At 42.0% G+C, this 24,836-nt stretch overlaps 1 protein-coding gene across 1 annotated transcript in view; it reads right to left on the reverse strand.

The window, feature by feature from the left end:
• Positions 1 to 24,836, reverse strand: part of LOC126188554 (uncharacterized) — a 152,779-nt gene that overhangs the window by 64,050 nt on the left and 63,893 nt on the right. The window contains exon 8 of the mRNA XM_049930154.1: positions 16,172 to 16,519. Within this exon, the coding sequence (XP_049786111.1) occupies positions 16,172 to 16,519 (348 nt within the window). The remainder of the gene's footprint in view (positions 1 to 16,171; positions 16,520 to 24,836) is intronic.

The following is a 24,836-nucleotide window of genomic DNA, read 5'->3' on the forward strand; positions in this document are numbered from 1 at the left end:
GAACGTATGTACATTTAGTTTATAGCATGTAGACATTTGTCTTCTGTTTAAAAGGGAACAACGACTTTGTGCACACCATACATCCCACATGGAAGAAAACCCTCATACAAATCTTTCGCAGTATGTTCATTCTATGCTAAGATTAGCCACCTTTATCCAGTTAGTGGTTATCACACTTAGTCACTATACACTGTTGGCCATTATTTTTTGCAACATTAAAGTGGCATGGGAGAGAGAGAGAGAGAGAGAGAGAGAGAGAGAGAGAGAGAGAGAGAGAGAGAGAGAGAGAGGGGGGGGGGGGGGGGGGGGGAACTATGTTACTAAATGCTTGGATATGGAAATGATTAGCTTTTCAGTGCAACTGCACAATGTAGGTATGAGTAACACAACTGTACCTCCGAGGATGTCTCCCGCAGTCGGAGACAAAACGTCAGGGAGAGTTTTATACTTCGACCACGGCCTATCAGCCCGGAAGTTTTAAGTGAAGACAATACGGGCCGTGAAAGCTTACACTGCATGAACAACCTATATTCTGTTTGTAAGGATAGATTACACAGCGGGTTTCTTATTCAGAAATCATTTTTTAATTTTGACTGGTTATGAGAAGATCAGATAACATGTCATATAAAAAAAGTGAAATGTCTATCACCGTGTGCTGAAATTCAACAGCATCAGTATCAGTACCGTGGAATTGAGATTGTAGTTTTATCATTCCATAATACTGCTGCTTGTATTGGTCAGGATCCCACAACTGTCATGACAATATGAAATCAATGGGTCCATGAAGGCCACACACAATGTGATGTAGTTCAGCAGGACCACATGCCTAGCACCCAAAGGACAGACACAGTTTGTCCATCAATGCAGGACTGTAAAGCCACATCGCATACCTGTATATTTAATCAGGAAACTGTACTGCTTGGAGCAATAAAGTGTCCACACCGACAGTGCAATGATGTCTCTAGCACCATAGGCTGTCAGCAGTGTGACCATTGTTGTAGATTTCCTTTAGTCATAGTTGTGTGTACATCATGAGGACAGTTCCATGTATAGAGGCTCCAAAAGATACCCAACACTGCCTTACTGCAGGGCTGTTGCTGTTAATGGTGGTGGTGGTGGTGGTGGTGGAGGTGGTAATGCCTTTGCCATCGTGTTGTCCAGGATCTCCCTACCACTGAAAACATCTGGCCATAGGTTGCTAGTAGAATAGATGTCAATCACCAGCGATGTCCGCCCCTGGTAGCTGAGTGGTCAGCACGACGGAATGTCATACCTAATGGTCCGTATTCGATTCCCAGCTGGGTAGGAGATTTTCTCCGCTCAGGGACTGGGTGTTGTGTTGTCCTTGTCATCATCATCATTTCATCCCCATTGACACGCATGTCGCTGAAGTGGCGTCAACTCAAAAAGACCTGCATCAGGCGAATGGTCTACCTGACGGGAGGCCCTAGCCACATGGCATTTCCATTTTATCACCAGCAATCACAATTCATTAATTCCGCCAAAAGTTGCAGCATGGAATAACGTCATTCAAGCTCAGTCTGACTTTAAACTCTGCTGGGTTAAACCCATAGTTGGTGATGCCAGAGATTCCAGCTCTAAGTACTAAATTTCATATGATGTACACACCCAAATTGCCTACAAGTCATGTTTTCTTCCTCTTATACTGTGCATGCATAATAAATAAAATTTCATTATTTTTTTATTTCTCTTGGAATTTCAATTTTAATCGCCAACTCCATATCATTATGAGTTACTTTTATGACTAATTTTATACAGTTCTTTTGTTGCTGAATTTCAAGTACATCTATTATGCAACATATATTTTTATAGAGGTCCAAAGAGGCTTCTTGTGATGGCAGAGAGTGCAAGAGAGATCAAACAAATGTTAGATTATCTAAACACAAAATTAGAAGAGTATGGAATGAAGATTAACAAGAAGAAAACGAAAAGCATGGTAATTGGAGGAAAGGGGAGAAAATAGAGCAAGTGAATAACTTCAATTACTTGGGAAGTGTAATAATGGATGATATGTACTGCTCAACAGAAATTAGGAAAAGAATTGCAATGGCAAAAGAAGGATTTAAGAGGAAACAGAAATTACTTTGTGGACCACTAAACAAAGATCTGAGGAAAAGATTTGCCAAATGTTACATCTGGAGCATTGCACTATATGGTGCAGAGACCTGTACATTGAGGAAGGAGGATGAAAGAAGACTGGAGGCACTAGAGATGTGGATATGGAGAAGAATGGAAAAAGCGAAATGGGAAGACAGAATAAGGCATGAAGAAGTATTAAGAAGAGTTGGAGAAGAAAGAAACATGTTGAAAGTAATCAGAAAGAGAAAACGGAACTGGATTGGACATTGTTTGACGGGGGACTGTTTACTGAAGGAAGAATAGAAGTAATGGTGGAGGGAAAAAGGGGAAAAGGAAAAAGAAGATATCACATGCTGGACAATATAAAAGAAGATAAATATTCAGAGATAAAAAGACTGGCTACAGACAGACAAAAGTGGAAGAGGCTCAACCCATAACAAGACACTACTACTACTACTACTACTACTACTACTACTACTACTAAAAAGGCTTCAGCACCTTTGTGTCATCATCAGTGCATACTTTTATTCAGTTCAGTAAAAGAGAAACATGTTTTAAGTAATAATTAATCTAAAACATTAGGTAACAACAACAAACGGTTTTCAGTCCTAAACTTTTTCTGCATTGTTGAGTTATGCAAAGACCCACTTTATATTATTATATATTGACAGCTGGTCAATTGCAGCTAACTGCGAGTATTGTTGGCGAGATAAAAAAAATCACTTTATAAATGCAACTTTGTTGTGCAAAAAAATTTTGCAATTACTTGTAGTTAGTTAAGAAATGTTTGTTTTCATCTGCATTCTGGTATGAAAATGCACAAGCGGAACTTCACTAACAAAAACTCTTTCACTTTAGAAAACATCATGCTGTGCTGTGGGGTGTGCGCACGTGTGTGTGTGTGTGTGTGTGTGTGTGTGTGTGTGTGTGGCAGGGTGGGGGCACATGTGGGGATGCATGCATGTGCATGGGAAGGGGAAGGGGAAGGGGAAGGGGAAGGTGAAGGGGAAGGGGGTGGTGGGGCGGCACATCTGAGCACCTTTTCCAGACAGATTTTTTAGTGTGTTAAATAGTGTGCCATTACATAGTATAGTATAGTATAGTGTAATGTAACGTAATGATTTATAATCTGTTTTCCTTCTGCTTATGTCATCTCTATATGGAAGCTTTCTTCTATTTTAAATTTATAATAGTACTTTTAAATCTGTTTCAATTTTAGTTGGGTGATACTTTTAAGCTATTAAGTAATTACCTAATGTGCTATGGGAGCTGTTACTTTTTACAGCTCTGAGGTGTTTTGAATATTTTGTTTTAAGCTTGCTGCATGTTTGCTCTGGACATACTGAGCTGTCCGAGTCAGATATTCAGAGAAATAGTCTGACACAGGGGCCAATGGTTGGAGCAGAATGAGTATTTCTGGTGCAGCTCAATTATCGCTGCAATGAAATACCCATAACTTGCAACATAGTGAAATGATGTTTCAGATTGTGCAAGTATGTGTCTCAGTCGTTAGTGGTAAAACACTGTAGGCATGAAGGGACGACACTGATCTACAGTGAGGCATGACCGGAGGTGCAGATTCCACAGAAATGTCAGCCATTGATGAATCACGACAACGCTGTCTGGGGCCTGTCCTGGGGCAGTCAGCCTTGAGCAGCCGCTGGTGAAATATCAGTGCAGTAGCGAGTTGCATATTTAGCTTTCATATTTGTTTTGTAGTTTGATTCTGTATTTCTTTCAGAGTGTTTGTGCGCTTGCATATTTAATTACATAAAATCCTTGCGTATTCTCGTATTTGAGAGGAGTAATATTGCTTATTGATAGCCATAGAGTATAAATTCGTGGAGTCATTAGATTTAGCAGTAGGCTGGATAGGGTGTGTGCGTGCTGTGTGTGGGCACGGGAGGAACTGGCCGCGGTCAACCGCCTTCAGGCTGCTGCCTCGAGGTGCAGTGACGGCGGAGGGTCTTGCGTGTCGGTTGAGGCACCCCAGGTGTCGCTTGCTGTGTCCGCTAACTCAGCCGCCGAGGCACCTTCTAGTGTACCTCAGGGTGAGTGGCGGACTGCAATGCGTTCACGTCGCTCGAGGCGGAGGGTCAATGTGGAGGCTGTCCGGCTGGCCTCGCCTGTTCGTCCTGTCAGTGGGCAGGTGGTCGCTTCTTCAGCAGGGCCCGAGCAGGTATGCAGGGGCAAAGGCTTGCTGGTTATTGGGAGTTCCAACGTTAGGCGGGTGATGGAGCCCCTTAGGGAAATAGCGTACAGGGCTGGAAAGAATTCCAACGTGCACTCAGTTTGACTGCCGGGGGGTCTCATCCAAGATGTGGAGGCTGTCTTGCCTGCAGCTATCGAGCGTACGGGGTGCAATCGTCAGCAAGTAGCTGCTCACGTTGGCACCAATGATGCCTGTCACTTGGGTTCTGAGGCGATCCTCATTTCGTACAGGTGGCTGGCGGATTTGGTGAAGACCGCTGGCCACGCATGCGGGTTGCAAGCAGAGCTCTCTATTTGCAGCATCGTTCCCAGAGTGGATCAGGGTCCTTTGCTTTGGAGCCAAGTGGAGGGTCTCAACCAGAGGCTTCGTCAACTCTGTGACTGTCTTGGCTGCAGATTTCTAGACTTGCGCTATTGGGTGGGGAATTGTAGGATGCCCATAGATAGGTCAGGTGTGCACTACACAAAGGAAGCGGCTACTCGGGTAGCAGAGTACTTGTGTCGTGCAAATGGGGTTTTTTTAGGCTAGGCAGTAGTGCAAGGTGTCCTGATGAACACTCACCAGTAGACACGCTCAATGTAAAGACACTTCAGCTATCAAGATATTAGCAGTAAATTTCCAGAGTGTCTTGAATAAAGTTCCAGAACTTACTGCCCTCCAGGAAGCGTGAGGCGCGCAAATTATTCTCAGGACTGAGACCTGGCTGAACCCTGAGATAGGAGGTCCTGAAATATTTAGTGAGGGTTGGAACGTGTGTCGGAAAGACAGATTAGACACCGTAGGTGGTGGTGTCTTCATTGCAGTTGACAAAAATATTGTGTCTACTGAGGTCGAAGTAGAGTGTGATTGCGAAGTTATCTGGACACATTTAACAGGGCTAGGGGAAATAAAGTTAATTGTTGAGTGTTATTACCAGCCACCAGGTTCCACCGTGACAGTTCTAGAATCATTCAAAGGGAGTCTACATTCTGTATCACAGACGTACCCGGATCATGCTATATTAGTCGGAGGCGACTTCGACCTACCTAGTATAGACTGGGATGTCTATGGGTTCAGTACAGGTGGTACAGACAAGCCGTTGTGTGAATTACTTTTGAACACATTATCCGAAAAGTGTCTTGAGCAGCTAAATTGACAGCCAACGCATAATGGAAATATTTTAGTCTGGTATCCACGAACGGACCAGACCTCATCGACTGTGTCAGTGTTGATACAGGGATTAGTGATCATGATGTTGTCATTACGACTATGGTTATGAAAGTTAAAAAGTCGGTCAAGAAGGCTAGGAGAGAATTCTTACTAGAAAGAGCAGATAAGCAGTTGTTAGCATCCCACTTAGTAAATGAATCAACTTCATTTACTTCCAGTATGATGGACGTGGAAGAATAATGGGCAAATTTTAAACACATAGTAGATCACGCATTAGACAATTATGTGCCGAAAAAGAGGGTTACGGATGGAAAAGACCCACCGTAGTTTAACAGCGCAATTCGGAGAATGCTCAGGAAGCAAAGGCAGTTGCACTCGCGGTAAAAGAAAGATCGGGAGAATGAGGACAGGCAAAAGTTAGTAGTGATTCGTGCTGCTGTAAAAAGAGCAATGCGCAAAGCATGGAACCACTACCACCGACGTACCTTAGCAAAAGATCTTGCTGAAAACCCAAGGAAATTCCGGTCTTACATAAAATCGGTAAGCGGGTCGAAGGCTTCCATCCAGTCACTCACTGATCAGTCTGGCCTGGCAACGGAAGACAGCAAAACGAAAGCTGAAATTTTAAATTTAGCATTTGAGAAATCTTTCACGTAGGAGGATCATACAAATATACCGCCGTTTGAGTCTCTTACAGATTCCCGTATGGAGGACATAGTGATAGACATCCCTGGGGTTGTGAAGCAGCTAATGGGTTGAAAATAAATAAATCGCCAGGTCCTGATGGGATTCCAATTCGGTTTTACAGAGAGTAATCTGCTGCATTGGCCCCTTACTTAGCTTGCATTTATCGCGAATCTCTTGCCCAACGTAAAGTCCCGAGTGACTGGAAAAAGCGCAGGTGACACCTGTATATAAGAAGGGTAGAAGGATGTATCCTTAACATCGGTTTGTTGCAGGATTCTCGAACATATTGTCAGTTCGAATATAATGAATTTCCTTGAGACAGAGAAGTTGCTGGCCATGCATCAGCACGGCTTTAGAAAGCATTGCTCCTGCGAAACGCAACTCGCCCTATTTTCACGATATGTCGCGAACCATGGATGAAGGGTATCAGACGGATGCCATATTCCTTGACTTCCAGAAAGCGTTTGACTCTGTGCCCCACTGCAGACTCCTAACTAAGGTACGAGCATATGGGATTGGTTCCCAAGTACATGAGTGGCTCGAAGACTTCTTAAGTAATAGAACCCAGTATGTTGTCCTCGATGGTAAGTGTTCATCGGAGGTGAGGGTATCATCAGGAGTGCCCCAGGGAAGTGTGGTAGGTCCACTGTTGTTTTCTATCTATATAAATGATCTTTTTGATAGAGCGGATAGTAATGTGCGGCTGTTTGCTGATGATGCTGTGGTGTACGGGAAGGTGTCGTCGTTGAGTGACTGTAGAAGGATACAAGATGACTTGGACAGGATTTGTGATTGGTGTAAAGAATGGCAGCTAACTCTAAATATAGACAAATGTAAATTAATGCAGATGAATAGGAAAAAGAATCTTAAAATGTTTGAATACTCTATTAGTAGTGTATCGCTTGACACAGTCACATCAATAAAAATATTTGGGCGTAACATTACAGAGCGATATGAAAAGGGACAAGCATGTAGTGGCAGTTGTGGGGAAGGCGGATAGTCTTCTTCGGTTCATTGGTAGAATTTTGGGAAAATGTGGTTCATCTGTGAAGGAAATCGCTTATAAAACACTAATACGACCTATTCTTGAGTACTGCTCGAGCGTTTGTGATCCCTATCAGGTGGGTTTGAGGGAGGACATAGAAGCAATTCAGAGGCGGGCTGCTAGATTTGTTACTGGTAGGTTTGATCATCACACGAGTGTTACGGAAAAGCTTCAGGAACTCGGGTGGGAGTCTCTAGAGGAAAGGAGGTGTTCTTTTCATTAATCGCTACTGAGGAAAATTTAGAGAACCAGCATTTGAGGCTGACTGCAGTACAGTTTTACTGCTGCCAACTTACATTCCACGGAAAGACCACTAAGATAAGATAAGAGAGATTAGGGTTTGTACAGAGGCATATAGGCAGTCATTTTTCCTTCGTTCTGTTTGGGAGTGGAACAGGGAGAGAAGATGCTAGTTGTGGTACGAGGTACCCTCCGCCACGCACCTCATGGCGGATTGCGGAGTATGTATGTAGATGCAGATGTTAAAAAACATTTTTGACTCGCATTTGTAATCTTTTATCTGTAACTTCCAATTGAATCTCAAAGTTGAAATTTATACTGAAGTTTGATATCATAAAGGTCTATTAACTGTGAAATTTTGATTTTTATCTGGTCCCCCAAAGATATTGCAGGCCACAAAATGGAAAAATAAAAAACCATTTTTAAAAAGTGTATTTTTTTAAGTGTAAGCTGCTCACCATTGATACTCCATAAAAAGTAACAATACTATACAGTGTAATAGCAGAAAAAATATTAAAGCTGAGAAATTAATCTTTCTTTGGAAAACTACTGTTCAAAAATTGAGTTTTTTTTAAATTTGTGTCTGATAACTTTGAACAATTAAAAATATATTAAAGAATACATTCAGCTAAGTGATAATGATGTTAATTTGTAGCCGAGATTGTGCTGAACTAAATGCATTTTATCTGAAAGGCTTAGGACAATGCACTACTGAATAATTGTAAAAAATGTAGATTCTTGCAAATACGAAAAAACGCATGCGGCCTGGAACAAATATGGCTGCCATTACAAAATAATAAACAATTTTTTTAAAAAATATTTTTGTGACTACTAAACATTGGGGAATTCACCCAGCAAATATAAAATTTTTCTGAGATGGTCAAGCAACTAGTGCTGGACCACTTGGTTGGATTGACCCTGGAATACAGGAAGGAACAGACAGTTCAAAATAGTTATTACAATGGTTAGATCAAACAATGGAAAATCCAGGATGGAATGGAATATAATGAAAAGGATAGTTGCTACTCACCATATTGTCGAGGTGCTTAGCTGCAGAAAGGCACAACAAAGAGACTATTGAAAAGTTAGCTTTCGGCCAACAAGGCCTTTGGCAAAAAACAAACAAACAACAAACAAACAAAAAAAAAACACACACACACTGGACTGCAGTCTCTGGCAGCTGATGACACACCACGAGCAGTAGCACATGATGGAAGAAGAGGCAATCGAGTGGAGGTAAGGAATAGCCTGGGGCAGGAGCAGGAAAGGGCACAATAAAATTCTGCTAGGAGTGTGCAGAGATGAGGTGGAGGAGTGGGGCAGCTAGATGCAGTTGGGAGATTAGACAGAAAGCCAGGGAGAGAGGAAAGGGAGAGAAGTAAAAAGGCTGTGTAGTGCTGGACTGGGAACATGGAAGGGGCTAGATGGGTGAGGACAATGACTAACGAAGGTTGCGGCCAGGAGGATTATGGGAACATAGGCTTATTGCAGGGAGAGCTCCTACCTGCACAATTCAGAAAAGGTGGTTTGGTGGGAAGGATCCAGGTGGCACAGCCTGTGAAGCAGGCATTGAAATCAAAGACGACGTGCTCTGCAACACAGTGGACTAGTTGTTTCTTGGCTACAGCTTGTCACTGGCCATTCATGCTGACAGCTTGTTTGTTGCCATGTCCACGTAGAATGCAGTACACTGGTTGCAGCTCAGCTTTTATATCACATGACTGGTTTTGCAGGCAGCCTTGCCTTTAATGGGATTGGTGATGTTTGTGAATGGACTGGCATAGGTGATGGTGGAGGTGCAACAGATCTTGCATGCAAGTCTATTACAGGGATATGAGCCATGAGGCAAGGGGGTTGGGAGCAAGGGTTGTGTAGGGATGATTGATTGACTGATTGAGATGGGTTATGGGACCAAACGGCAATGTCGTCAATCCTGCAATTACAAACTGAGTCACAGAAGAAAGAGGGTCTGTTAAAAGTGGATTGATCCAGTCAAGGAAGTCAAATTATAAAATAATGATCATTAAACACACACAGTAAAGGCATAAAAGGTGAAACCAAATCTAGAAAATGGAAGGGGGGGGGGGGGGGGGGGGAGGTCATGGTGTTACAGACCGAGAAGACTGTAAAAGAAATCCAAACCACAACCAACCTGCCCCTGCTCCAAGACTAAAGCAGAACCTTGTATCTGGAAATGAAAACCACTTTCACAGAGGAAACCGAGGGCCAGTTCAACCATCTGTGGATCGTCTGCTAATACCAAATTTAAGGAATCAGGAAGATTATGCTCAACACAAAGGACCAAAAGAAGGGGACATTCCACCAGTGTGAGATATCGTCAGTCTGGTTCCCTAACCACATTTGGAGGTGGGACATTATGTACAAGGAAACAATGGGTGAGCCAGGTATGACTAACGTGTAAACGGCATAACACAGTTGACTCCTTCCGAGGGGAGTGGAATGAAAAGCACCAAACTGCAGTAGAATCCTCGATTGTACAGAGTTTACTACTATGAGCAGTAGTGCTCCAGATGGCATTCCACATTTGGGCAAAGAGAGATTTGACACATATCTACAGCTGGAATCAGGAAAGAAAATGGGGGTAAGTATCTGCTTCTCTAGCTAAACAGTCAGCCAGTTCATTCCCTGGGGTGTAGGGATGGAAAAGGATATTGTGCAGGTTCGGCAGGCGGCAGAATACCACTGTGGGAGGAGTGGGAAGTATAGTGGGTAGGACCTAGATGCAAGACCTGTCCCACATATCCTCCCATCACCACCTACTCCAGCCCAGTCACAACTATCACCTATGCCATCGAAGGCAGGGCACATGTGAAATCAGTCCTGTGGTCTACAGGCTAAGCTGCAACTACTGCGCTGCATTCTATGTGGACATGACAACCAACAAGATGTCTGTCCGCATGAATGGCCACTGACAAACTGTGGCTGAGAAACAACAACTGGATCACCCTGTTGTGGAGCATGCCACCCAACACAATGTCCTTAGTTTCAATGACTGCTTCACAGGCTGTGCCATCTGGATTCTTCCCAACAACACCAGCTTTTCTGCAATGCACACAAGGGAACTCTCCCTGCAATATATCCTACATTCCTGTCACCCTCCTGGCCTGAACATTTGCTAGTTATTGTCCTCACCCACCTAGCCCAACCATGTCCTCATCCCAGCAGTACACAGTTCTATATTGCACCAATGCACCCAGTCTTTTTACTTCTCTCCTTTTCCGCCAACCCCCCTCCCCTCTCACCCACCATCCCGCTAACCTCCTGACTGCATGCTCCCAGCATGCAATTTACTGTCCCCACACCTCTACCCTACTATTCAACCCCCTCCCCACTCCAGCCTCCGCCTTACCCTCATCCATTGCGACTCAACATCTTGCAAGGGTTATTTTGACACTAGCATACTTGTGCATTAAGCTAAACACCCCACCTGGCTTCAGAGCTAACAGTAATGACCTGAAGTTTGTTTCCCACAGAAAAGAACATCAGAAAATTTGCAGACAGTAAATAACAAAGCAAAATAAATCATTTGTCCACTTTTTATTGTTTTCAACTTTTCCACAACAGTACTTGTGCAGCAAACTTAGCAAAATACACTCCTGGAAATTGAAATAAGAACACTGTGAATTCATTGTCCCAGGAAGGGGAAACTTTATTGACACATTCCTGGGGTCAGATACATCACATGATCACACTGACAGAACCACAGGCACATAGACACAGGCAACAGAGCATGCACAATGTCGGCACTAGTACAGTGTATATCCACCTTTCGCAGCAATGCAGGCTGCTATTCTCCCATGGAGACGATCGTAGAGATGCTGGATGTAGTCCTGTGGAACGGCTTGCCATGCCATTTCCACCTGGCGCCTCAGTTGGACCAGCGTTCGTGCTGGACGTGCAGACCGCGTGAGACGACGCTTCATCCAGTCCCAAACATGCTCAATGGGGGACAGATCCGGAGATCTTGCTGGCCAGGGTAGTTGACTTACACCTTGTAGAGCACGTTGGGTGGCACGGGATACATGCGGACGTGCATTGTCCTGTTGGAACAGCAAGTTCCCTTGCCGGTCTAGGAATGGTAGAACGATGGGTTCGATGACGGTTTGGATGTACCGTGCACTATTCAGTTTCCCCTCGATGATCACCAGTGGTGTACGGCCAGTGTAGGAGATCGCTCCCCACACGATGATGCCGGGTGTTGGCCCTGTGTGCCTCGGTCGTATGCAGTCCTGATTGTGGCGCTCACCTGCACTGCGCCAAACACGCATACGACCATCATTGGCACCAAGGCAGAAGCGACTCATCGCTGAAGACGACACGTCTCCATTCGTCCCTCCATTCACGCCTGTCGCGACACCACTGGAGGCGGGCTGCACGATGTTGGGGCGTGAGCGGAAGACGGCCTAACGGTGTGCGGGACCGTAGCCCAGCTTCATGGAGACGGTTGCGAATGGTCCTCGCCGATACCCCAGGAGCAACAGTGTCCCTAATTTGCTGGGAAGTGGCGGTGCGGTCCCCTACGGCACTGCGTAGGATCCTACGGTCTTAGCGTGCATCCGTGCGTCGCTGCGGTCCGGTCCCAGGTCGACAGGCACGTGCACCTTCCGCCGACCACTGGCGAACAACATCGATGTACTGTGGAGACCTCACGCCCCACGTGTTGAGCAATTCGGCGGTACGTCCACCCGGCCTCCCGCATGCCCACTATACGCCCCGCTCAAAGTCCGTCAACTGCACATACGGTTCACGTCCACGCTGTCGCTGCATGCTACCAGTGTTAAAGACTGCGATGGAGCTCCGTATGCCACGGCAAACTGGCTGACACTGACGGCGGCGGTGCACAAATGCTGCGCAGCTAGCGCCATTTGACAGCCAACACCGCGGTTCCTGGTGTGTCCGCTGTGCCGTGCGTGTGATCATTGCTTGTACAGCCCTCTCGCAGTGTCCGGAGCAAGTATGGTGGGTCTGACACACCGGTGTCAATGTGTTCTTTTTTCCATTTCCAGGAGTGAATGATGCAGAGCAGAGTGCAGCAACAAATTTGCACAGCCTTACAGTGAACAAATCTGTAGAGCAGAGCATGGCAATGTATTTCCACAGCCCTATAGTCAACAAATCCTATCAGTGCATTTTTAAACGTCATATATGAGCAGAAGCAAAAATATACACCACACAGAAAATAATATTAAACTGCAGCTTCATGATGATAAAATTCTGAAGTATGTAACATCACAGTCTAGTATCTAGGACGACAATTTTGCAATTATGATAATATATTGTAATGAAGACTAGGAATGCTACAGAAACAGATCCTCTTTATTCATAAATTAATAAACTTTGAAATAGTAATTTTTATAATGCTGACTACTTGTAGTGGGATGTGACAGTTTACATTGTCCCACGAATGATGTACACTCGTGGCTTCCAATATTTACAGAGTCGCACTGAGTTCTGTAGTACTAACAAGACAGATGGTTATTTCCCAAGAAATTACTGACTGTAGACTAAGGCTGCAGAGTCAGTTTTAAACACTGAAATCTTCTCAGATTACCTTTGTGGAGATTACAAATCAATACGCTCTAATTAAATTTTTTTCTAATTACAAATTGAAGATATTTACATTTATAATACAAAAATGAATGTCTAGTTTCCAGTTCAACAAATCTGCATCAGTTATTTCTAATACAAACAGGAAAAAGCATAAAAGTCAAATCTTATAAGTATGTTGTTGTTGTGGTCTTCAGTCCCGAGACTGGTTTGATGCAGCTCTCCATGCTACCCTATCCTGTGCAAGCTTCTTCATCTCCCAGTATCTACTGCAACCTACATCCTTCTGAATCTGCTTACTGTATTCATCTCTTGGTCTCCCTCTACGATTTTTACCCTCCACACTGCCCTCCAATGCTAAATTTGTGATCCCTTGATGCCTCAGAACATGTCCTACCAACCGATCCCTTCCTCTAGTCAAGTTGTGCCACAAACTTCTCTTCTCCCCAATCCTATTCAATACCTCCTCATTAGTTACGTGATCTACCCACCTTATCTTCAGCGTTCTTCTGTAGCACCACATTTCGAAAGCTTCTATTCTCTTCTTGTCCAAAGTAGTTATCGTCCATGCTTCACTTCCATACATGGCTACACTCCATACAAATACTTTCAGAAACGACTTCCTGACACTTAAATCTATACTTGATGTTAACAAATTTCTCTTCTTCAGAAACGCTTTCCTTGCCATTGCCAGTATACATTTTATATCCTCTCTACTTCGACCATCATCGGTTATTTTACTCCCTAAATAGCAAAACTCCTTTACTACTTTAAGTGTCTCATTTCCTAATCTAATTCCCTCAGCATCACCCGACTTAATTTGACTACATTCCATTATCCTCGTTTTGCTTTTGTTGATGTTCATCTTATATCCTCCTTTCAAGACAGTGTCCATTCCGTTCAACTGCTCTTTCAAGTCCTTTGCTGTCTCTGACAGAATTACAATGTCATCGGCGAACCTCGAAGTTTTTACTTCTTCTCCGTGAATTTTAATACCTACTCCGAATTTTTCCTTTGTTTCCTTTACTGCTTGCTCAATATACAGATTGAATAACATCGGGGAGAGGCTACAACCCTGTCTTATTCCTTTCCCAACTACTGCTTCCCTTTCATGCCCCTCGACTCTTACAACTGCCATCTGGTTTCTGTACAAACTGTAAATAGCCTTTCGCTCCCTGTATTTTACCCCTGCCACCTTCAGAATTTGAAAGAGAGTATTCCAGTTAACATTGTCAAAAGCTTTCTCTAAGTCTACAAATGCTAGAAACGTAGGTTTGCCTTTTCTTAATCTTTCTTCTAAGATAAGTCGTAAGGTCAGTATTGCCTCACGTGTTCCAATATTTCTACAGAATCCAAACTGATCTTCCCCGACGTCGGCTTCTACCAGTTTTTCCATTCGTCTGTAAAGAATTCGCGTTAGTATTTTGCAGCTGTGACTTATTAAACTGATAGTTCGGTAATTTTCACATCTGTCAACACCTGCTTTCTTTGGGATTGGAATTATTATATTCTTCTTGAAGTCTGAGGGTATTTCGCCTGTCTCATACATCCTGCTCACCCGATGGTAGAGTTTTGTCATGACTGGTTCTCCCAAGGCCATCAGTAGTTCAAATGGAATGTTGTCTACTCCCGGGGCCCTGTTTCGACTCAGGTCTTTCAGTGCTCTGTCAAACTCTTCACGCAGTATCGTATCTCCCATTTCGTCTTCATCTACATCCTCTTCCATTTCCATAATATTGTCCTCAAGTACATCGCCCTTGTATAAACCCTCTATATACTCCTTCCACCTTTCTGCCTTCGCTTCTTTGCTTAGAACTGGGTTGCCATCTGAGCTCTTGATATTCATACAAGTGGTTCTCTTCTCTCCAAAGGTCTCTTTAATTTTCCTGTAGGCAGTATCTATCTTACCCCTAGTGAGATAAGCCTCTACATCCTTACATTTGTCCTCTAGCCATCCCTGCTTAGCCATTTTGCACTTCCTGTCGATCTCATTTTTGAGACGTTTGTATTCCTTTTTGCCTGCTTCATTTACTGCATTTTTATATTTTCTCCTTTCATCAATTAAATTCAATATTTCTTCTGTTACCCAAGGATTTCTATTAGCCCTCGTCTTTTTACCTACTTGATCCTCTGCTGCCTTCACTACTTCATCCCTCAGAGCTACCCATTCTTCTTCTACTGTATTTCTTTCCCCCATTCCTGTCAATTGTTCCCTTATGCTCTCCCTGAAACTCTCTACAACCTCTGGTTCTTTCAGTTTATCCAGGTCCCATCTCCTTAAATTCCCACCTTTTTGCAGTTTCTTCAGTTTCAATCTGCAGTTCATAACCAATAGATTGTGGTCAGAATCCACATCTGCCCCAGGAAATGTCTTACAATTTAAAACCTGGTTCCTAAATCTCTGTCTTACCATTATATAATCTATCTGATACCTTTTAGTATCTCCAGGATTCTTCCAGGTATACAACCTTCTTTTATGATTCTTGAACCAAGTGTTGGCTATGATTAAGTTATGCTCTGTGCAAAATTCTACAAGGCAGCTTCCTCTTTCATTCCTTCCCCCCAATCCATATTCACCTACTATGTTTCCTTCCCTCCCTTTTCCTACTGACGAATTCCAGTCACCCGTGACTATTAAATTTTCGTCTCCCTTCACTACCTGAATAATTTCTTTTATCTCGTCATACATTTCATCTATTTCTTCATCATCTGCAGAGGCAGTTGGCATATAAACTTGTACTACTGTAGTAGGCATGGGCTTTGTGTCTATCTTGGCCACAATAATGCGTTCACTATGCTGTTTGTAGTACCTAACCCACACTCCTATTTTTTTATTCATTATTAGACCTACTCCTGCATTACCCCTATTTGATTTTGTATTTATAACCCTGTAATCACCTGACCAAAAGTCTTGTTCCTCCTGCCACCGAACTTCACTAATTCCCACTATATCTAACTTTAACCTATCCATTTCCCTTTTTAAATTTTCTAACCTACCTGCCCGATTAAAGGATCTGACATTCCACGCTCCGATCCGTAGAACGCCAGTTTTCTTTCTCCTGATAACGTATAGTATAAGTATGTATAAAAATATAACTCAGAAGAAATCTACTGAGAAAACATTCATAATAAAATATGTCTCAAATAAATACTAGCTTATGATAACTCACCTGTTTAAGCTGTTCACTGTCATAACAAAGAACTTCGACACGAGCAGCAGCTTGTTCTTTAATGTATGCTCTCCATTTAAGTATTTTTCTCTTCATTTCTGCTAACAGGATTTCACTATTGAGCTTCTTTTTAATTTTATACATTTCTCTTAATTTTCTCCTCCAGTGATGTATCTCATCACTCTCAGTTTTCTCTGTAGAACTTCTTTCATTTACTACATTTGATTTCAATTGTTCTTTTAGTTTACTAATTTCGTCGTTCTGTGCAGCCAGTTTGCGGTTTAACTCTTCCACAAGCCTTGCATACTGTGACACATGCATTTCACAGTTAACAATATTGCTTTTTACCTGAAACCAAAACCATATTTTTAATTTAATTCTGATATCTTATTTTCAGATACATAAATTTCCTGCACATTTAACTATTAGAGTAAATTTAGGATACTGACATTACTCAATTTACTTTTAAATAAACCATAAATATTCAGCCAATAAAATCCAGGGACGTAAGTCTGACAGGAAGGAAATCATGTATGGGGTTCCCAAGGCTCAATCTTAGGTCCATTACTGTTTCTCAAATACGTAAATGATATACTGTCTAATGTAGAACAAGCAGAATTAGTTCTTTTTGTAGATGACATCAGTATTTTAATTACTCCCAATACACATACAGAAATGGAAAAAATGGTGAACAAAGTTCTCAAAAGTATCATTGACTGGTATTTTGTGAATGGTCTCACCCTGAATTTCACAAAGACACATCATATTCAGTTCTGCATCTCTAGGAGTATTGCACCATTGGTAAGTGATGATGATGTATGGTTTGTGGGGCGTTCAACTGCACGGTCATCAGCGACCGTACAAATGTCCAACCTTTGCTCAGTCCAATCTTCCCACTTTCATGAATGATGATGGAATGAGAAGGACAACACAAACACTCAGTCATCTGGAGGAAGATGAAAATCCCTGACACCGCTGGGACCACTGATAAGTGTAACACATGGTGATGAAATAATACGTAAGGGGGAAACTTCAAAAAATTCTTAGGTGTCCATATTGATGAGAATTTAAATTGGAAAAAACACATTTTGGAACTCCTAAAACAACTTAGTTCGGTCACATTTGCAGTTAGAATCATAGAAAATTTTGTGGAGAGAGAAATCAGTAAGTTGACATATTCTGCTTGTTTTCATTCAGTAATGTCATGTGGAATAATGTTCGAGGATAACTCATCTTTAAGAAAGAAGGTCTTCATTGCCCAAAAACGTCCTGCAATAATAATATGTCGTGCTCACCCATGATCATTTTGTAAACATCTGTTTAAGGAGTTTGGTATTCTGACTAATGCTTCACAGCACATTTACTTCCTCATGAAGTTTGTTGTAAAAAATCCACTGCAGTTCAAAAGGAACAATGAAGTACATAATTACAATACTAGAAGAAAAAAATGACATTCATTACTCAACATTAAAGGCTGTTTTTAGCACAGAAAGGAGTGCACAACGCTGCATCAAAAATTTTTGACCTTTTACCCATTGGTTTCAAACGTCTGTTAGACAGCAAGGTAAAATTTGAAAATAAATTGAAAAACTTCGATACCGTTGAAGAATTTCTACATTTGTAATGTGTGAAAGGTGGTGAGTAGGAATTGTTAACTCAATCTGTGTATCTTGTTTACATGTTGGGGAGGGGGGTGGGGGGTTATTATATGGTGATGTTTAGAGTACAAATTAATTTGGAATATTTATGTAAAATGACTCGTTCCACATCATGATGATTTATCATACAAAATGATCCATGCAACATGAAAGTAACTAACTAGCTAGCTTTATAAAGCAGTGCGAAACGCACATACACAGGGGAATAATACGAGACATTTTCAAATTTCCCATCAAAATCACCGCAACACGCTACAGCTCATATCAACTGAATTGACGATAAGAACTATTTCTCTATAACGTACATGCCATTTTAAAAAAGAATAAAACTGCAGAGAGTTTTACTACAGCACTTATTAGCTTTGTCAAAACAGCAGATGTTCAAACTGTACAACAGAGGGTGGCCAGTGTGCGATTTGGAAGCAGGTACTGAAGAGGAGAAGAAAATATAGACGTATGAAGTAATAAAGAAAAGACACACGAGTTTTAAATAACTACAGAAAGACGATAGCAAAGGAAAATGGGTACGAAATGGAAGAGACTTCAACCATGCTGGACTTGTAAAGGAATTTCTTCCCTTCGCTCGGTCTCTCCAATGGAAATGTTTTTTTGCCACGCACTCCACTGACAAAAGCCAACCAAAACTTCATGCAGAACCTTGTTTAAAACAGTTCCAATCGGCTTCCAACCACGATCCTCCTCCCTTTCCATCCAGTTATCCCCTGGTAAATTTTCAGGAATTCCTCGTTTCCAACCTGGCACCATCTTCCTTTCCTAAATCCCTCCCCAGTGAGTCCAACATCATTCCCAAAGAAAACAAAAACCACATAGCTGCCAACATTGAAAAGAAGCTGTTAGTAATCACATGATAAATATACAGAGGGGCCCCCCTCACGTTTCCCACTGGTCATCTCACTGAGGCTAGGAACAAGGCACTCTCAGAACAAACCTCAGCCTTTGTTGACCAACACCTCCGTACTATTGTCCATAACCTCCCATCCTACATTTAAGACACTGGCTTTCAAGAGTTCCTGCAACGTTACCAATAGAGTCCTTATCAGTCACTGTGGATGCAACATACTATGCCCCAACATCCCCCATGCCCACAGCCTTGTGATCATGGAACACAATCTTTCCCAACGATGTCCTGATACCAAACCCACCATCTCTTTCCTAATCCTTTTGGTCAACCACAACCTAGCCTTCAATTATTTCACTTTTGAAGACCGAATCTATAAACAATTCTGTGGTACTGCCGTGGGCACTTGTATGGCATCACCCTCCAACAACATCCTTATGGGCCATGTGGAGGAATCATCCAGTTAACACTTAAAGCACCTCATCTGCTTCAAATTCATTGACAACATTTTCATAATCCAGACTCGTGGCAAGGACAACCTCTGCTTTTTACTCAATAACCTTTACATCTACTTCCAAATCCACTTCATCTGTTACTTCTCAACTCAATGAACCACATTCCCAGATGTCCCTCTCTACCTTTAAGATGGCCACATAAGGACATCTGTTCATATCAAGTGCACCAACCAACAGTATCTCCACTATCACAGCTGTCACCCATTCCATGTCAAAAAGAGTGTTCCTTACAGCTTTGTCAGGACACTGCATCTCCAGTAACTAGCTGTTGTCAAAATATACTGATAACCTTACTGGAGCCTTTATTGACGAACAATAACCAATCCAGGTCACCCATAAACAAGTTTCCCATGTCATCCCCTCACCTGACTACAGTAAATTTGTTAACGATCAACCAACCAGCCAGTCTTAAAAAGTTCGATCACATCCTTCAACTGAGTACTTCTCTTCATGCCCTGATATGTGGGATATCCTATTCACCTCACCAAAATAAGTGTTCCACAAAACACCCAATATCCTTGTCTATCCTCATTCCTATCCTGCACTCCATGGATCACATCCCCTCATGGTCAACATAGGTGCAAGACCTATCCCATACACACTCTCATCACCACCTAGCATCATCCACTCACAGACATTTCTTATGCTACATGCTTATGCTTACATGAGGAGCACTCAAATGAAAACCAAATACCCATCACGAAGGGACCATGGAATAGGTCCATTCAAAAGTAATCACCACACATCTTACAGATTCAGGGTACTTATAAAAGGTGGAAAAATCGAAATTTTTTTTATGACTATTATTTCCTGATTACATTGATATATACATTATAGGGTTTCAAATTAAAAATGACCTATATATTCCAAATTTTAGAGTTACGGTCATGTATGGCACCACGCCCCCTTTATTTCTGTTACAGAAAGCAGTTTTATTTAAAAAAGAACTGAACTTTCTGTTTCCAGCGATTATATGTATGATACATTGTATATGTTGGTAACAGTGCAGGTTTCTAGTGTCTGTAAATGATTATCTGTGTTAGTATTTACTTTTGTTTCACTGAAGCAGTTTGTTCACGTGTTACTGAATGTTTGTTGCCCAAGTGCTACATATATTTGTGGAAGTACATATCCTTCAGTGTGCAATAAATACAAATTATGCTGCACATCAAGAAATTCAATAAAAGGAAATTCCATGGTAACCGATTCACAAACAAAGCAAGCCACACTGTTGAAAGTAACCTATGTATCAGTTCTTCAGGGAAGAAACTCCCACATGGCACACCTCCTTGTGATTCAAATTTGTGTGTTCACAATGACGCTGTTTGTAGTGGATTTTTTGTTGTTGATGTGGGCATCTTATCTTCTTTGATAAAGGAAGTGGCGAAATGTAAATAATGTGATGGTGTAGGCTGACTGGAAATAAATGAACAACAAAGTAATAGGAAGGGTTTAGCGTCAAAATTAGTTGTTCTGAGTAGATCCTGCAATAAATCTACCTCAAAACCGACTTCGAAGATTGTGCATAATTCATATGATGTTAATTTGATGTTAGCGTATGCAGTGCGTGCAATAGGAAAAGGAACAAAGGCTGCTCAAACATTTTGTGGCTTGAAGGACCTCCCTTCTCCTTCCAGTATGTTCAGCAAGTACATAAAAATACTTTTAGGTGCTTGGTCGGTTGTGTCTAAAGCATCTATTAAATATGCAGTAGAAGAAACTGTAAATATTAATGGAACCAGGGACACTGCTGTTGCACCTGATGGGACATGGCAATGTCTAGGACATCGTTCCTTGAGTGGTGGTGTAAGTGCTACTTCTCTGGAGAACAGAAAAGTTGTTGATGTTGAGTGCTTATCTAAGTACTGCCACAACTGCCATGGTAACACTGAAGGACATATTGAACATCAGTTTTCTAAGAATTATGATGGTTACAGTGGATGTATGGAGTGTGATGGAGCTCAAAAAATTTTCAGAGGTCGGTGCCTGTTTATGGCATTAGATATACGAAGTACCTAGGTGATGGGAACTCTAAAGCTTTCAATAAAATTAATGAGCTCAATGTTTATGGTGATACCTTGGTAACAAAATGGGAGTGTTGCTGACATGTGCAAAAGAGGATGGGTGTTAGATTGAGGAAGCCACGAAGATAAATGAAAGGAAAGTTGCCATATGATGGAAAATCTCTGTCTTGTCGAGGCAGATTGACAAAAACAAAGTGACCTCCTCCAGAGTTATTATGGACTGGCCATTAGACGAACTGCACCTCTGAATGATGTTACAGCAATGAGAAAAGCTGTATGGGCCACCTACTTTCTTAAGTTGTCCACAGATGACCTCCCTGTTCATGGACTTTGCCCTAAAGGAGCAGATTCTTGGTGTAGTTACCAAAAGGCAAAAGAAAGTGGTCAAATATACCATCATAAGCATTCTCTTTATGAGCCTGTTATGAATGAAATAAAACCAATTTTTAGAGACCTGAGTGACCCTGTTTTGCTAAGTAAATGTCTTCATGGGGGCACTCAGAATACAAATGAAAGTTTCAACCATTGCATGTAGGAAAGATTACCCAAGAATATTTTTGTACAACTAAATACATTAAAAGTTTGTGTACTAGATGTAGTGATATGTATCAATGCTGGAGGGATAAAATGTGGCTCTAATATGGAAGATCAATTGCTTGCGTATAACAGGCAATGTGTGCATGAAGCTGAAATATTCACTCTTCAAGTTACCAAAGGAGCAAGGAGTGCTAAAAGGAATACAGAGAGGAAGCTTGAAGATGGTGAAATGCTGCAGGATGAAGACTGTGCTTCATGTATATACTGAGGCACAGCTTAATTGGACTCATATCTTCATTCGCACTTTCCTGCAAGTTGTTTTTTTTTTTTTTTTTCAGAATTCAGGTACAAATATTTTCTCAAGTTTATAAATCATTGCTATAATTTTTTTTTCTGTATCTTGCAATAGTCCATACTTATGTAGTAGGCCTAAGCTTTATTGCAGAATCAACTAAATTATGGAAAAAGTAACATTTTTATTGGGAAAATAATTATAAAAATTAAAATGTAAGATGTGTTATTTTTTATCCTTGTAATAGGTGGAATTCAATGGGTCCAGTACCTCAGCCATCATGTCATGCATATCTGGCAAAAATTTGGTCTTCTTCAAATGTATAACATTGGATTAAATGGTACCTCAATTTGAGGAAGCATTTTGGACCAAAAAATTGCCTCAATTTCGTTGTAATTTTTTTTAATAACCCTAAGTAGATTCAAAAATATTCAAAATACTTTTAATTAGTTTAGAAAGTGTGCTGCATTACCTAAAAACAACAAAAAAAATCTGTAAAACATACTTTATGAACAGTGCCTGAAAGATACAGGTATTGATTTTTACATAACATTGAGCCAGAAAAGTACCCTGTATCCTTAAAGATATTTTTCCCACTGGGAGACTATACGATCAATTCCCGTTTCAGAGAACATGGTCGGTCGCTGAATGATTCAAAACTGCACCCACTCTTGCACTTCCCTATCTGCCAAACCAAAATCACTTTGTGAACGATCTGGGCTGTACGGAGGATGTTACAGTGTTTCCAATCGAAATCGCTAATGCGTAGCCTTCGTCCAATCTCCAGTGTGGGGGTGGGCATTATCATGCAACTTCGACTGCAGGGGGCCCTCCGCTTGTCGAGTTCCTTGAAAGTGGAAGAACATTCAATGCACAGCACTATGAAGACACTTTGCAGAGAGGGTGACATGCCATAAAGCCAAAATACCCAGGAATGCCGTCTGACAATCATCCTGTTGCATGATAACTTTCCCCACACTACCAACTGGATGACTGCTAAGCTTCTTTGATTCAGTTGGGAAACATTGCAACATCCTCTTTACAGCAATGACCATTCACCACAATTTTCATAACGTTGGAGATCTGAATACAGACATGCACGGATGTTGGTTACAGTCAGACAAGGAGGTGCAAGAGCTGGTGCTGTTGTGGATCAATCAGAGGCCAACCGTGTTCTACAAGGCAGGAATTGATCATTCCGTCTCTCAGTAGGATAAATGTTAACACATATGCTTTCTTTTGAATGGAACCATTTGATGGTCTCATTGTGGCAGATATTTGGTTTCCATTGGACTGCTCCTTATGTATGAGATTCACTGCAATTACTATACAACGTTCTCTGTGGCCATGCCAAGTAACCAACTATCTACTCACATGAATGGCTACCACGAAACTGTGGCAAATTACAAACTCTACCATTCAGTTGCTGAGCACACTGCACCCCACAACAAAAATAACTTCAGCAGCTTCCCTATGTGTGCCATTTAGATACTCCTTTTCAGCAGAAGTTTGTTTTTCTGAAATACAGAGGTGGGAATTGTCTCCCCAGCATATTCTGCAGTATTGCAAACCCCCTAGCCTAAAACCTCCACTAACAGGTTTGTCACAACCCTTACTGCACCCTCTCTCTTCTGTCACTGTTCACACCACTCTTCTCCCCACCATTATGTACTGCCTTCTCCACAAGTGCCCCCCCCCCCTCCATCCATTTCCCTTTTTAAATTTTCAAACCTACCTACCCAATTAAGGTATCTAACATTCCACACACTGATCCGTAGAATGCCAGCTTTGTTTCCCCTTATGACAACGTCGTCTTGAGTAGTGCCCACTTGGAGATTCGAATGGGAGACTATAATACCTCCAGAATATTTTGCTTGGTTTAAAAGAGGGGGGAAGGGACCAAATTACGAGGTCATCGGTCCCTTGTCCCTAATAAAACAATGCCACAAGTGTAAGAATAAAACAGATGAGACATATAACAAAACGGACAGAAAGGAAAAACCACAAGAATGAAGGAAAAGCAATGAACACTAAAAGGATCAAAAGAAGACAAGAAAACAACAAAAACACACTAGAAACAGAAGAGAATAAAACAAGAATGCAGGTTACAGTGGCTGGCCGACCACGAGAATAAAAAGGAAAAGCCAACCACTCTGCAACACATTAAAACTTCTACCCTAAAAGCACTAGGGTGGAGTATACAGAGGGACAAATTACATGCACTGAAACCTACTTATAAGTATAAAACCCACTCTCACAGATAAAACATGAAACTAAAGAAGCCGCTAAGGCATCATTGCCCAACACTGAAGGTAGGAAGCTGGGAAAGTTAAAAGTCCGCTGAAGAGCGGCTAAAAGTGAGCAGTCCAGCAAGAGGTGGATGACTGTCATTTGGGAGCCACAGTGATGCAGAGATGGGTCCTCATGACAGAGTAGGTAACCATGAGTTCGCCATGTGTGGCCAATGCGAAGCCAGCAGATAACAACTGATTTCCTGCGAGAGGACCGCATGGAAGACTTCCACACATTCATCAACTCCTTAATGACACGCAGCTTGTTGTGAGTACGGTTATGCCATTCCGTCCCTCAAGGTCTGAAAATCCTGCGGCGTAAGACAGAACGCAGGTCAGCTTCCGAGATGCCCATGTCCAGAAGCGGTTTCTGCGTCACCTGTTTGGCCAGCCTGCCGACAAGTTCGTTGCCTGGGATTCCGACATGTCTTGGGGACCACACAAACACCACTGAATGACGGGACCATTCCAGAGGATAAATGGACTCCT

The sequence above is a fragment of the Schistocerca cancellata genome, chromosome 5, assembly GCF_023864275.1.
Source record: "Schistocerca cancellata isolate TAMUIC-IGC-003103 chromosome 5, iqSchCanc2.1, whole genome shotgun sequence".
NCBI classification, from domain to species: Eukaryota; Metazoa; Arthropoda; class Insecta; order Orthoptera; family Acrididae; genus Schistocerca; species Schistocerca cancellata.